The 15,040-nt window shown below is 49.8% G+C and overlaps 1 protein-coding gene across 1 annotated transcript in view; it reads left to right on the top strand.

Annotated features, from left to right (window-relative positions):
- Window positions 1-15,040, top strand: part of CACNG2 (calcium voltage-gated channel auxiliary subunit gamma 2) — a 140,455-nt gene that overhangs the window by 102,598 nt on the left and 22,817 nt on the right. Inside the window, exon 2 of the mRNA XM_023222085.2 lies at window positions 12,316-12,399. Within this exon, the coding sequence (XP_023077853.1) occupies window positions 12,316-12,399 (84 nt within the window). The remainder of the gene's footprint in view (window positions 1-12,315; window positions 12,400-15,040) is intronic.

The raw sequence follows: 15,040 nt of genomic DNA, 5'->3' as shown, positions 1-15,040 counted from the left end.
CATGCCAAGAGGAAAGGACTGAGAAGGGCACATCCCATGCCCTGAAGGCCTTTCCTCCTAAGTCGTTCCCACCATTTCCGCTTGCATCCCATTGGTCAAAACTTTGTCACATGGCCACCTCTAGCTGCAAGGGAAGTTGGGAACTAAAGTCTACATTCTGGGAAGCCATATGTCCAGGGAAAACTTGAAAAGAACAAGATATATTTGGAAACAGCTTCTGTCACAGCAGGGAATAAAGAATAACGATAAAATGAAGAGTGCCTATGCACTCACTACCAAGTTAAAAAATAGAGCATTCCTGGGACATTGAAGCAGTTGTGTGCCCCACCCTATCTCAGGAAAACATTCTTTGTTTTTTTCTTTGAGACAGGGTCTTCCTCTGTCACACAAGCTGGTGTGCGGTAGCACAATCACGGCTCACTGCAGCCTCAACTTCCCAGGCTCCAGCAGTCCTCCTGCCTCAGCACCCTGAGTAGCTGGGACTACAGGTGTGCACCACCATGCTTGGTTAATTTTTTTAATTTTTTTGTAGAGACAGGATTTCGCCATGTTGCCCAGGCTGGGTTGGAACTCCTGGGCTCAAGCGATCTTCCCACCTCCACCTCCCAAAGTGCAGGGATTACAGGTGTGAGCCACCACGCCCAGCTACAAACACTCTTAAACTTGATGTTTATCATTCTCTTGCTTGACTTTATAGTTTTGCCATATACACATGTATTTCTAAATAATCTATAACTTAGTTGTACATGTTTTTAACTTTGTGAAAATGGAATTATGCCGTATGCATTTTTCTGCAGCTTGATTTTTTCTGTCCAGTGCTTTGTTTGTGGAATTCATCTGGGTTGACTTGTATAGCTGTAATTCACTCATTTTCACTGCTGCATACTACATTACATCAATATACTACAAACTGCTATCATTTTTCTAATAATAGAAATGTGGGCTATTCCCAGTTAGTTGTTGTTATGAGCAGTGCTATTATGAACATTCTCATACATCGTGTGCATTGTATGCAAGTGTTTCTTCAACACACATTTCTAAGCAGAATTGCTGAGTTGCGGGCTATATGTATATTTTGATATATTCAAGTAGATACGGAGTGGGGGCAGGGTCTCACTCTGTCACCCAGGCTGGAGTACAGTGGCATGATCTTAGCTCACTACAACCTCCACCTCCTGGGTTCAAGCAATTTTCCCACCTCAGCCTCCCCAGTAGCTGGAACTACAGGTGTGTGCCACCACACCCAACTAATTTTTGCATTTTGGGTAGAGACCGGGTTTCACCATGTTGGCCAGTTTGGTCTAGAACTCCTGATTTCAAGTGACCTGCCCACCTTGGCCTCCCAAAGTGCTGGGATTACAGGCATGAGCTACCATGCTCAGCCAGATATAGTCAAATAGTCAAATAGGTGTTTTTTGTTTGGTTGTTTGTTTGGTTGTGTTTTTTGAGATGAATTCTTGCTCTTGTAGCCTAGGCTGGAGGGCAATGGCACAATCTCAGCTCACTGCAACCTCCGCCTCCCAGATTCAAGCAATTCTCAGGTCTCAACCTCCTGAGTAGCTGGGATTACAGGCCCCTACCACCAGGCCTGGCTAATTTTTGTATTTTTAGTAGAGATGGGGTTTCACCATGTTGGCCAGGGGAGTCTCGAACTCCTTGCCTCAGGTGATCTGCCCACCTCAGCCTCCCAAAGTGCTGAGATTACAGGCATGAACCACCATGCCTGGCCAGGTATAGTCAAGTAGGTTTTTCATAAGAGAAGTGCAAAAGATCCTGGTGCCCCAGGGATTCTAATATTTGACATGATGCTCAACTATTTAGGTGAATGGAAACGTGTAGTACAGTCCCTGGCCACCCACACACACTAACTCATTCATTTATTTATTTGTTTTAATAAACTTTTGTCAGGCAGCCATTACCATTAATTAAAAGGCACACCATCAATGTGATAATGATTTTTCGGGGGAAAAGAGACACACTGCAGTGAAGTGAACTCATGAATTATAAGACACATCTCAATTTCAGAAACATTGAAATTTGCATGTGAACGTCTTAGAATCAAGGAAAATATGATATATTCAGGGAATCCTCTAGAAGAAATGCTGCCCTTAAGGAGCTTACAGAGTTCCAGCTTCTTGTTCCCAAACAACAATACACAAACAGAATATGACCAAAGCAGCTAAAAGGTGCTTGGCAGCCTCGCTACCCAACCCAAAGCGTGGCCCCCCACTGGGGCCTGGCAGCGTGGGTACTGCTGCAAACTCATGAGAAATACAGAGTGTCACCGAATCTGAACCTGGCTTAACGTGATCCCCAGGGGCTTCCCATGCCCATTAAAATGCTGAAAAAGCACTGCAAAGGAGCATAGGAGAGGAAAGAGTCTTCCCAGCTAAGGGCAGTTGAGAAAGGCCTCCTGAAAGAGGTGTCATTTGAAGAAGAAGAAAAAGGAGGACCTACGTTGTTGAGTATCTGTTCTGGGTTAGGAACTGCAATGGGGCCCTTCACTTCTGTTATTTCATTGAGTCTTCAGAGTTAATCCCCTTACCCCCTCAGCAAGGACTGATATTGCCTTCTTACAGCAAAGGAAACTGAGGCACAGTTTTCACATAACTTGCTCAAATTCATACAGCTACTAGGTAACAGAGCCAGGCTTAGAAGCCAGATCTTTCTAACTCTGGAGCCCAATCTCCTCCCCCAAATCATGTGTAAAGAACTAAAGGGGCCCAGCACAGTGGTTCATGCCTGTAATCCCAGCACTTTGGGAGGCCAAGGCAGGTGGATCACCTGAGGTCATGAGCTCAAGACCAGCCTGGCCAACATGACGAAACCCCATCTCTACTAAAAATACGAAAAATTAGCCAGGGGTGATGGCTGGTGCCTGTAATCCCAGCCACCTGGGAGGCTGAGGCAGGAGAATTGCTTGAACCTGGGAGGCGGAGGTTGCAGTGAGCTGAGATCGTGCCATTGCACTCCAGCCTGGGCAACAGAGACTGTCTCCAGAAAAAAAAAGAAAGAAAAGAAAAACTAAAGAAGGAGCCCTGAGTGGCTGAGGAGGGCGGATCACTTGAGCCCAGGAGCTCAAGAACAGCCTAGGCAACATGGCGAGACCCCTCTCTACAAAAAAATAGAAAAATTAGACTACACATGCCTGTAGTCACAGCTACCCGGGAGGCTGAGTTGGGAGGATCTCTTGAGCCCAGAAGGTCAAGGCTGCAGTGAGCCATGATTGCACCACTGCACTCCAGCCTGGGCAACACAGCAAGACCCTGTCTCAATAAAAAGAAGAAGAACTAAAGAGGTAGCTATGGAGACGAGAGCCAGGACAGGATGCAACTGAAGGTTGGATGAGCAATTGCTCATTGTTGGGGCCAGCTCCTGAGTGCTGGGGACTTCAGTGAAGTGGGAGCTCAGAGTCAATGGAAGGAGCAAATTCACGGCAGGCAAGCAGGACAGACTACTTACTTCATCTCACCCTGCCCAGTGGCTAGTACACAGTAGGCATTCGAAAGTAGCCATTGAGACTGCCCCGTCCCTTCTTGACCCCTAGCCCTTCCTCCCCTCCCTCCTTCCCAAAAAAAAAAGAAAAGAGAAACTACTCACTGAAAGAATGAATGAACGAATGAGAGAACGATCAAACTCACAGGATGCCACATGTTCTGTTGTTGCAAACCATCCAACCCAAGCTGGTGGCTGCGCTGTGCCCAGGGCCCTGGGGTTCCAGCCAGAAACAAGCCAGGCATGGCCCACCCTCCCTGAGGCCTCCCGAATCCCTGCCGTCAGGGAGGGTGTTGCCAGGAAAGCAAAAAGCCAGGAGCAGCAAAGGTTGAAAACATAGAGAAAGCAGCTCCCACCAAACCCTTCATTTGCTTCACTTAAAAATTTACTCAGACAGCCTCCTCCCCACGCCTCAGCTCGCTCCACCGTGTCCCCTCCTGGCTCCAGAGCTGCTCTTTCAGCTTCTCATGAATATGTGGAAAATAAAACAGAGTCTGTTCAGCCCCTAATGACCAGGTTTATGAGGAGCTTATTGTGTCTAAAGAAACAAGACAGCAGTTGGTGTGAGATATTAATGTGCTTTTTACAAAGCTGATGAAACCTCCTCTTAAACTACTTAATACCTGCAAGCTGCAATTCCCAGCCTGAAACGGTGAACTCCTGGAGCCAGAACTGTACCAGCCCACGGCGCAGCCCTTGGCCTTTCCGCCTCGGCAGGGCCTCAACTCACTCGGCTTGGCGGTTGGCGGGGCACGGCCACTCTTCTGGGATGGGGGTTCCATGGAGAGTCATGGTTGTTGAGCCCCTTAGCTGAATAACCCTTGGTGGGAGAGTCTTCCCTGCATCCCCTTTCCTCCGGAAGCTGAAAGCCAGTTCCCGAGGAGGCAGCCGAGCGTGAGACCCCTGCGCTCCGCTCCAGTCATCGTCCACCCTCACTCTCACCCACCCAGCCCTCCGATGGGCCCAGTCCTTTTGCAAATCTCCAATCCCACCAATTTGTCACGTCTTTGTATACCAGCTGACCCCTCACACAGGATCACCCTTCATCCAGTGGCGTGCTGGTAAATGTTTAACAACCAGTTTCCTGGGTGGGAGGTGGGGACCTCGGTTTGTAGCATTTGCCATGGGTTCCCACGGTGTGAATACGCCAACCGTGTTCAATTTCAAACTGCTAACAAGAGCTGGGAAGACACTGGCGATGAGCTCCCTTGAGCAGGGGCGAGCCGGCACGCACACTGCTGGCTTCGGGCCTTCTCTCAAGTCCTGTTACTCCCAACTCTGCTCTAGGAAACCTTCTCCCACCCACGGGGACAGTGTGTTCCCTCCTGTGTCCCACACTTCCCTGACTGCTCTTGCTAGAAAGCCCTCCTCACCCCTCCACTACGTCCTCATCACACCTACACACACAGACACATACACACACATAGATACACACACACCCATGCACACACACACCCATGTACACACAGACAAACACACATGCACACACATACACAGGCACACATGCAGACACAGACACACACGTACACATACAGACACAGACACACGTACACAGACACAGACACACAAACACACATGCACACACAGACACACACGAACATACACCCATACACACACACACCCATGACACACAGACACACACACAGAGACACACACACGCACATGCACAGACACACACACGCACATGCACACACAGATACACACCCATGCACACACACACCCATGCACACACACACCCTCATGCACACACAGACACACAAACACACGCACATGCACAGACACACACGCCCATGCACACACACACACATGCACACATACACAGACACACACACACACACAGACCCCTCCCTGCTTCACCAGGCTGACTCCTCCACTTTGTGTCAGCTCAGGCACCTGCTCTTCCTCAGGAGACCTGTGTCACCCACAAACTCTCACACCTGGACACGCCTTCCTTCTGTGTGCCCCAGACACGCTCTGCTGTCCTCCATCATCACACACATCCTCTACACCACAGCGTGTGTTTTCTGTCTGCTACCATAGACTGCAAGTTCCTTGAGGACAGAAAGTATATTTCTCCCCCTCTGTGTTCTCAGCAGGTTGCACAAAGCATGGCATAGAGTTGGTGCTACATAAATGATAGCTGAACAATTGTGCTGCCATAAGGCCTCATACCTCCTTCTAATATATCATGTGAGGTGTTGCACTCTAGTAAATTCTGTGCCGTCTGTCTTTCTCCCTAGAATGTGAGCCTGAAAGGCAGAGATTCGATTAGATTTTCCTCTACCATCCCAGTGCTAGGCACTTGACCCTTAGTCTCCACCATAGGGAGAGAGGATGCCTAGAAATGAAGCCAGCTGGGAGCAAAGTCAGAGATGGAGAGAGATTCCAGATTTTGGAGCACCTGGATCCATCTGTGCCTGAAGCCATCACAACCCCCAGGGTGGATTACCACCAACCAGAAGGAAATACAATGGAACCCTAGGCTGGCCTTAGTAAAATGAAATCTCATTCATTTCATCACCTCTCACCACTCTCCTCTTACTGGAGTGACATCTGTTGATGCAGATGTCCTACGAAGTTCAAATCACCTCTAATGCTTGAGTGCTGCTAGTACCCCCTCCCCTCCCACACCCTTCCCCAGCACCACCATTAGTCAGACTGAATCCAGGGCCCACTGAGCTCCAAGTGCTCCTGGAGACCCTGTGCTCCTCCAGCCGACCCTCACAGCCTCATCGCCACCAGAGGCGTTGGAACCAATCTCACCGTGACCTGTATCCCAGTTTATCCCCATCACTCCTCCCTACTCATCACTTGTCCCTCAGGGCCGTGTGTCCCCTGATCTGGCTGGATCTCTAACTCCTCCGCCCTCCTAAATCCTTGCCATGGCACCTTCTAGAATTTAGGTCACAGTGCCAGCAGAATCCCCCCATCCTGTCCTTGCTCTAATGGAAACCTGGCTCTCCCAGAAGGACACCACCGCCCCTGCAAACTCTCACTGTTGAGAGTATTTTACTGCCCACATCCCAGGCCTCCCTGGACCTCATCAACATTTCCGGTCCATTTCCCTGCCTCCTCCCTAAACTCCCTGTCTCTGTGAAACACATCTCAGCCTACCTGTCTGATTCCCTCATGGCCACCGTCATTCAGTCCTTGGGGAGCTGAGCGCTGGCTCACTGCCTCTGCCTCCAGTGCTGCTCCCGTTATCATCCTTGGAGATTCCACGACCAGGAAAGCAGCCCCTCCAGTCCCTGGCCTTGACCCCTTCACTCCAACCTGATGTGCCAGCGCTGCCTCACCCATTGTTAAATATTGAAATACTGTTGTACCAACCAGTCTTACTATGTCAGGGAAGCTGGCTGGGGGCAGGGGTGGCTCCTGTGTTGGGCCCCGCAGAGAGAAGAGAGGGGCTGGGACCAAGGCTCCATCTCCTCTCCTCGCTGCCCAAGGCTGGGTTGAGATCTCAGCTCTGTTCTCAGGTTCTATAAGCTCCAAGGCCCACCCCAAGGGTGGGGGCAAGAGAAGCAGAGTCTTCCTACTGGCCCTGACCTCCTGAGGCTGCTGGGCACGGAGAGGTCCTCCAGTCGAACAGTAGAGGACAAGTTAGGAGAAGATTCTGCACTCGCCGAGATGGAATGACCCTTACTCTAACAGGGAAGTTTAGGGAGCATCTGGTATGGTTCCCTGTGTCAAAGCATGATCCAGTCAAGTCATCATTTAGCTCCTAACAGCCTCATCATCAAAAGATCATACCATTCATTTCTAAAACCCAGTCGGTGGTTTGGGGCTTATTAGAATAATTTGATGAATCATTTGCCCTTCACATTTTAACCGGGTAGGCAGTTTCTTAATATATACTTGATGTATACAGAACATATGAGTGAACATTGTAGTTTTGCCTTATCTATTAATTTGTATGACCTTTCCAGTGGGTACTTGAAGATCATCCTACCTCCACCTGTTCCGAGCTGCCTCATTCGGGGTCTTACCCTTGCCCTTGGCATTTCCAATACCCGCACCCCCTCAACTCTGTCTTTTACATCCCACTCTCTGGCTACCACGCGCCACCCTTGCAGCTCACTCCCATGCACTCCCATTTCAATAATGCTTTGACCCCACACCAACCCCAGGCTCAAAGCATTGACTGCCCTCCCTGCTCCACCCCACACCCCTGCCTTTGCACTGCCTCACTTGCCCTTCAGGTCCTCATTTCCCTGTTTACCCAGCTTGGACTCCATGATCCATCCTCATAATCCCTCCCTTTCCACCCTCTCCCTGTTGCACTCACCTCACAGACCTCCTCCTGGTTAGAGGCAACTCTCCAGCTAACTGCACCCACGCCCTGAATGTGGCCGGAGAAAGCCACAGAATCTCAGAAGAGGCCTTCATGCCACTGACACACATACTTCACAGCCTGGTCCACTCCCTCCCACTCTCGCTTCCCTTCCTCTGTCCTCCCATCCCCAACCCTTCCTCCCCGTCCTCTCAGTTAATGCTCCTACTTCCCATTTCGTCGGGAAAATAGAAGCAAGCAGAAGAGAAATGTTATACCCTCCCACCATGTCTGCCCATCCCCAGCACTGCACCCACGAGCTCTGCCGTCCCTCCTGGCACAGCACCACCCATCCTTGCACTGTGTCCTGGGCCTCGTCTCCTTGTGCAGTGCACCTGTATTGTGCCCCCATCTCTGCAGGTCATCTCTTCTGTCCTCCTTTCTTTTACTTTTTTATTTTGATTTTATTTTTGAGACAGAGTCTTGCTCTGTCACCAGACTGGAGTGCAGTGGTGCTATCCTAGCTCACTGCAGCTTCGAACACCTGGGTTCAAGGGATCCTCCTGCCTCAGCCTCCCAAGTAAGCTAGGACCACAGACACATACCACCACATTTGGCTAATTAGTTTTTATTTTTTGTAGATACAGGGTCTTGCTATGTTGCCCAGGCTGGTCTTGAATTCCTGGGTTCAAGGGATCCTCCTGTCTCAGCTTCCCAAAGCTAAAGCCTGAGCCGCTGCCCCCAGCCCCTCCCTTCTTCCCTCTCTACTAGAACATTCCCACTAATAGCATACAGGCCTTAATATTTCCCCCCAACACAAAGCAGCCAGCACTAGCCAGCTAGTGAAGGACACCCCAGTAGCACAGTGCAGGGAGACACAGGGAGGTTAGGAGAAAGAGGCAACAGAGGACATGGTGGGCGCTCAGGCAGCAGGACCTGCATGCATGTGCCAAGGTCCTGAGGTAGGAGGGAGCATGGCAGGAAAGACGGCAGAGATGCGCAGGGAGGGAGGAGGCAGGTGGGAGGTGAGGCCAGAGGTGGAGGTTGGGGGTCAGGCTTTGTTAGAGATGTTGAGCTTTTCCCCGAGAGCACTGGGAAGCTGGAGTGTTTCCGAGCTGGAGGTGGCATGATCAGATTTGCATGTACAAAGGATCACTGTCATAGCTCTGTAGAGAAGGATAAGAGTGGGTGCAAACTGATGAGTGGGGAGGCCACGGCAGCCATCCAGGGAGCAGGGATGGTGGCCTGGTGGTGGGCGGTGCTGTCTCAGAGGCATCAGGCAAGTTTGAGACACTAAGGATCTAACACAGACAGGACACCCTGATGGATGCAGCCTGCAGGGAGGAGGAAGAGACAGATGTCGGCGCTGACAACTAGGCTCAGGCTTACACCAGGAAGCCCTGGAGAAGCATTTGCCGAGCTAACTGGGGCCTCCAGAGCACCAGGCAGGAGGGAAAGATCAGGAGTTCACGTTCAGTGCCTTTAAAACATTCACCAAGAGACATCAAATAGGCAGTTGGATACCCAGGTCTAGGCCTCGAGGAGAGGTCTGGGCCACTGATTATCTCACACGGCCTCTCTATTAGCATCTCCTGAACCCTCCTTCTGTGCCAGGCACTGTGCTAGGAGCCAATGGTCCAAGGATGAGTGAGGCCCAGGCTTGCACCGGAAGAGCCACCAGGCTCCCTGTAGAATGTGAGCTCCTATTCCTGTGGGGTCTTACCCTTGCCCTTGGCATTTCTAATACCCGCACCCCCTCCACTCTGTCTTTTACATCCCACTCTCTGGCTACCACGTGCCACCCTTGCAGCTCACTCCCATGCAGCCCCATTTCAATAATGCTTTGACCCCACCCCGACCCCAGGCTCAAAAGCATTGACTGCCCTCCCTGCTCCACCCCGCACCCCTGCCTTTGCACTGCCTCACTTGCCCTTCAGGTCCTCATTTCCCTGTTTACCCAGCTTGGACTCCATGATCCATCTTCATAATCCCTCCCTTTCCACCCGGAACAGGAGTGGGTGTGGCCCACCAGGATGCAGCTGGGGCCCTTCTGGGTTAAGCTCTGTCCTCAATTTGTGCGATGCCTCGGGGCATGTCAGTACTGCTCTCTGAGCCTCACTCCTGCACAGAGTCTTTATAAAGATGCCTGGCACCAGCTTGCTGAAATATTTGTCAGATTGAATTGAAAGAATATGAAAGTGCTTCACAAATGCTTTTCAAATACACTGATTCGTAATTGTAACAATAGGGAGAATTTGTTATCCTCTTAGCAGCTGGTATGAAGACTTTTCCCACAGAGAAGGGTGTGTGGTTGGATTAGGGAAACAAGGTACTACGGAGGAGACAAGGCTTCCTTTTAACATCCCAAGATGCAGGAGGGCAGAGGGGCCATGACAGGAGAGGGGTGGGAACAGCAAAAAGCAGGGAATCCAAAACACTCAGAGAAGACACCTGCCCATGGGACCATTTTGAGTGGCCCTACCAAGCTTCAGTGAAGCGACCAGAAGTCCCGATATGCTCTGGGGAATTGTTTTTCTTGTACAACTCAAGAAAGTTGGTAAATTTGGTACAGGGAGAGCTCATGTGTGAAAGGAAGTTACAGAGGTTCCTCTTTTCCATTATATGAAGCATAGCCAGAGGTTCCTAAAATGCTTATATTTCTATGTAGTGATAAGTATCCCTGTATACTGTATACCTGTGTCCTTTTAGGCTGGTGCAAAGGTAATTACGGTTTCAGTATTACTTGGATGGCAAAAACCACAATTGCTTTTGCACCAACCTAATATATAGTTCTATATTTTGTACATACATATAGGTCTAGGCTGGGCACAGTGGTTCGTGCCTGTAATCCCAGAACTTTTGGTGACCACGGTAGGCAGATCTCTTGAGGTCAGGAGTGGGGGACCAGGCTGGCCAACAGGGTGAAATCCCGTCTCTACTAAAATACAAAAATTAGCCGGGCATGGTGGTGTGTGCTTGTAACCCCGGCTACTTGGGATGCTGAGGCAGGAGAATCGCTCGAACTAGGGAGGCAGATGTTGCAGTGAGCCAAGATCGTGCCATTGCACTTAAGCCTGGGTGACAGAGTGAGACTCCATTTCAGAAAAAAAAAAAAAAAAAATGTATATGTAATACCATAAAATTCTAGAGTAATATCTATAGTACATACTGGAATCTGCCCCTACTTTATAAGACATAGTCTCAGGACTGTAGAAGGAAATCATTGCCAACATGTATTGAGGGCTCTATTAATTAGGTCACACTAGCTACTAAGTCAGTGGCTGGACATAGTCAAATTTCATTTCTCTCTCACGTCAATGCCCCCAAGGACTTCCTAAATGTGTCAGGCACTGTTCTGACTACTCAACATGCATCAGCTCAGTGAACCTCCACGACAATCTGCCAGGGAAGAATTCTTGTTATTGCCACTCTCAGGTGAGGACACTGAGTGACGCACAGCTGGACCCAGGCAGTCTGGCTGTGCAACCTGCATCTTATCCACTGTGCATACACCCCACCCAATTCTTCTTCCACTCAGAGAAGGTTAAAGGACGTTCGCGGTGCCTATGCTGGTGCTGGGGATAAGACGGTGAATGAAACAAAGTCTCTGCTGTCAGGAAGCCGCTGGTCTGGTGATTGTACGGTCTATGCTACTTACTGGTTTTTAGAAAGGCTGCATTCAAGAGTTCACTCACTCATCAGTGAATATAGGGGAGGACCTGCCTGTGACACTGTGCTGGGATTTGCCCCGAGCCAGTTCTCACCTTCCCAGCGGGCACCAAGGAAATGTGTAGAGTCAAAAGACCCTAGTTGGAGCCCTGATTCCATCATTTCCTAGCCACAAGTACTTACTCAGATACTTTAGCCTCTCGGAGCCTCAGTTTCCTCATCTGTACAATGGAGATGATAAGACCCGTCTCACAGGCCTGTGGTGGAACCAAATTGAGTTGTAGTTCAAGAACTTGGCCAAGGGTACAGCCCCCAGGTGGCTCAATCTCCTCCCCACCCCCATATTTATTTCAGAACGGTTGGCGGCTGGGTTTGGTGAATTCCGTGCAATTGCAGATGGGAAAGTGTTTTGCAGGCTCTTCTAAAAGTCTGTGGCAGCATCTGGCAGCACCAGTGCGGGGTGTGTCCCCTTTAGAAAGTGATCTGCTGCTTTCTCACATGTAAAATGCAGGGTGACTCCCAGCCAAGCTGGGGCACAGAGACGGGCTGAGGAGTATTCACCAGCCTCCTCCGTGGCAGTCCCCAGCCCGGAATCAAGCCTCCACCGCTGCCAAGCCTCCGCTAATCCTCAGAAGCTTCGGTGCAGGGACAGAAGGCAGCGTTTTGAAGTCGTCGGCTTTAGATCCTCTCCGCAGTACTGCGGGTGTGTGTTGTGATTCACCAGGCAGATGTCCAAACAGATAAAATGAAACCTTCCTTCAGGGGTGAGGGAGAGGGCTGAGTGAGTTTCCAAAGAGCCAGAAGTCAAGAAGAGGCAGGTGGGCCCTAAGCGCCCCCAAAACTACGATGTTTCATGCGCTCCTTCTCCCCTTGTTTTGCAGGGAATTTCAAAGGTCTGTGCAAGCAAATCGACCACTTCCCAGAGGATGCAGATTACGAAGCTGACACAGCAGAATATTTCCTCCGTGAGTGCACACAATTGTTTTTATCTCCCTCCTGGTGGTGGGCCCTGCCCTTCCATCCTTCACGAGTCAAGGACCAGGCCTATATAGAGGCCCTCATCACAGCAGAGGGCAGGCAAAAGCTGAGTCTCTCTCCTTTCCGGAGTGCAGACCTTCATACATGCTGTTCCCTCTGCCTGCAACGCCCTTCCCTCCCCGTCTTTGTCTGGCGAACTCCTACTCAGTCGACCTCAGCTAAAACATCACCTTCTCCAGGAAGTCCTTCCTGCCTTCTGCATGAGTTCCCACAGGACAGTACTTTATCATTGCTGTGGGGTCCTTGACTATTTGAGTAACCATCTCCCAACTCTGCTAGGGTATGGACTCACCCTAGCATTCACCATTATATTCTCAGCCCAGTGCTTGGCATGTAATAAGCGCTCAGTGAATATTTCTTGAATAATTGGATGAAGTAACCCACCAGGCAGTGCCAGATTGGAACTTCTAATGAAAAAAAAAAAAAAAGAGAGAAATTTTTCTCTTCCCCCGCAAGTCAAGTAAGTCAAAGTTAAATCCTGATGTAACAGCTGCAATCTTAAATCCACCTGAGACATATTATCAAGAGAAAGCAGTCTGAGGCCCCAAGGAAATGTCTCAAGTATCAGCAAAAACTAACAAGGCTACCTATTCCCTGAGAAAGGGATTTCCAAGAGAGGGGCTGAGAGTCCTTGATGCCTGGGACAGCAAAGCCAAAGGTTCTCAGGCCATCTCTTTAGAAGGAGGTTTGCTCTCCTCCCAGGAGCATCCCCGCCTCTGCTCCAGACCCTTCCACCTCCCCTCCCCAACAGCACAAGGGTTGCCATTACCCTCAGATCACTTTTATGAAGCATGTAGGAGGCATTTTATTATATAGATTGCCCCTGTCTCTTTCAATAATTACTTCTCACATCAAGCCCAGCTCTCAGGTCAGCCTGGGATCTGGTTTCATTGAAAAGCCCGTGGAATGTGAAGTCAGTCAGGCAGCTGGGAAGAGGGAGGGAGGCAACACGATGCAATTTTTAGATTCTTTTTCTTAAAGGAAAAAATATCATACCCTGCTCGTCATTTCCTTTTATGAATTCCCTCAAGACGTTGCTCTTAACTGGAATTCCTAACAGGCCATTTGGTTATGGTGACCTGTTACCTACGACTGTGTCTGGGGTGGGGCTGTAGGAGCCCAGCTGTGCAGTAAATGTGGGTTGAGCTCCTTCTGTGTGCTGGATCCTGTGCTCAGTGCTGGGGAGGCCAAGATGGATGAGGGAGACGCAGTCCCTGGCCCCAAGAAGAGCACAGCCTGGCGGGGAGGGCCCTTGGAAAAACAGCTCAACTTGGGAGACACTGCGTGGCAGAGGTGAGGCCTGAACGTAGAAGGCGGAAGCCAGCAAGCAAAGCCAAGCCCCACACTGGGAGCCACACTCCCTGAGCACAGGGCTTACCAGGTGCAGTTCGAATTATGTCATGCTTTATCTGCTAGGCAGTAAGCGCCTGGGGGCAGGAAACTTGTCTCATTCATTGCTGCCCTTATAACGGCTCAATGAATGCTTTTTGTTAAGAAGAGATAGAGGATTCTTCAGTGGCAATTCCTAACAGTTCAACACCTCCATTTCCTTGTTTTTAAGAAAGAAGAGCATAGAGCATAGAGTATTTGGTTCATTTTGGTGTCCCTGGACAAAAGACTTGGACTCAGATTGGCAACACAGGATTCTGAAGGTCTGATTTGAGTTGACTTCATCCAACAATATTTTTTGAACATCTGTAACAAAGATCGGCAAACTTTTTCTGTAAAGGATCAGATGTTGAATATTTTAGGCTTTTTGGGCCATGTAGTCTCTGTCCCATTTACCCAACTCTGCTCTTGTGGCCACTGACAATAAGGAGGCATATGTGTGGCTGTGTTACAGTGAAGCTTAACTTGATTTACACAACCAGGCAGCAGTCTTCATTTGGTATAGTTTGCTGACCCCTGGTCTATAAAATGCTAGTCCTGGGCTGGACAACAAAAATAATTTTTTAAAGCTGGAAGACGTGAGTTTCTATCATTCTCTACGAAGTTCTAACCTAGATCTTGAGAGAAGCTGGGAGACAGGGATGATTTTTCTAGAAGGATTCCCCCTGCCCCCACTCCCTACCCCTGCTTCTGATTCAGAAGCTCCTCTGGGGCCTCCCTGGCACCCTACATGTGTCCACAATTCAACCCTGACCACACTTTGCTGCAATTTCGCTGGTTCACACTTGGGATCCCCAAGAAGCTATGAGCTTCTTGAAGGCAGAGCTATATCCCATTCATTTCTGCACCCCAAGCACCCAGAAAAGGCCATGGCAGGGAATTTGACCCAAAAAAGTACTTTGATGACTCAGCAATGAAGTGACTGGGCGGGTGAATATGTGAACACTCAAGTAAATCATAGTCTAATGCCCCGAGATCAATGCAAGCAACAGGCTTCCAGAGGAAAACAGCTGGGTCCCCATTCGCTAGAGGTAGGCAGGTGGCTCCCAGAGGTGTGCAGAGCTTAGGCCCAAGGAGGCGAGCTGAGCTGCACCTGGGGTGGGCAAGGCCTGAGTCTACTCCTAGTTAAGGTCTGTCGAACCCATCTGCACAGCTCATCTGCCGCAGGGGAGGCTGTGA

This window comes from Piliocolobus tephrosceles, chromosome 19 (genome assembly GCF_002776525.5).
Source record: "Piliocolobus tephrosceles isolate RC106 chromosome 19, ASM277652v3, whole genome shotgun sequence".
Classification (NCBI taxonomy): domain Eukaryota; kingdom Metazoa; phylum Chordata; class Mammalia; order Primates; family Cercopithecidae; genus Piliocolobus; species Piliocolobus tephrosceles.
The sequence above is the reverse complement of the archived record's forward strand: the minus strand, read 5'-3'. Positions and strand labels throughout refer to the sequence as shown.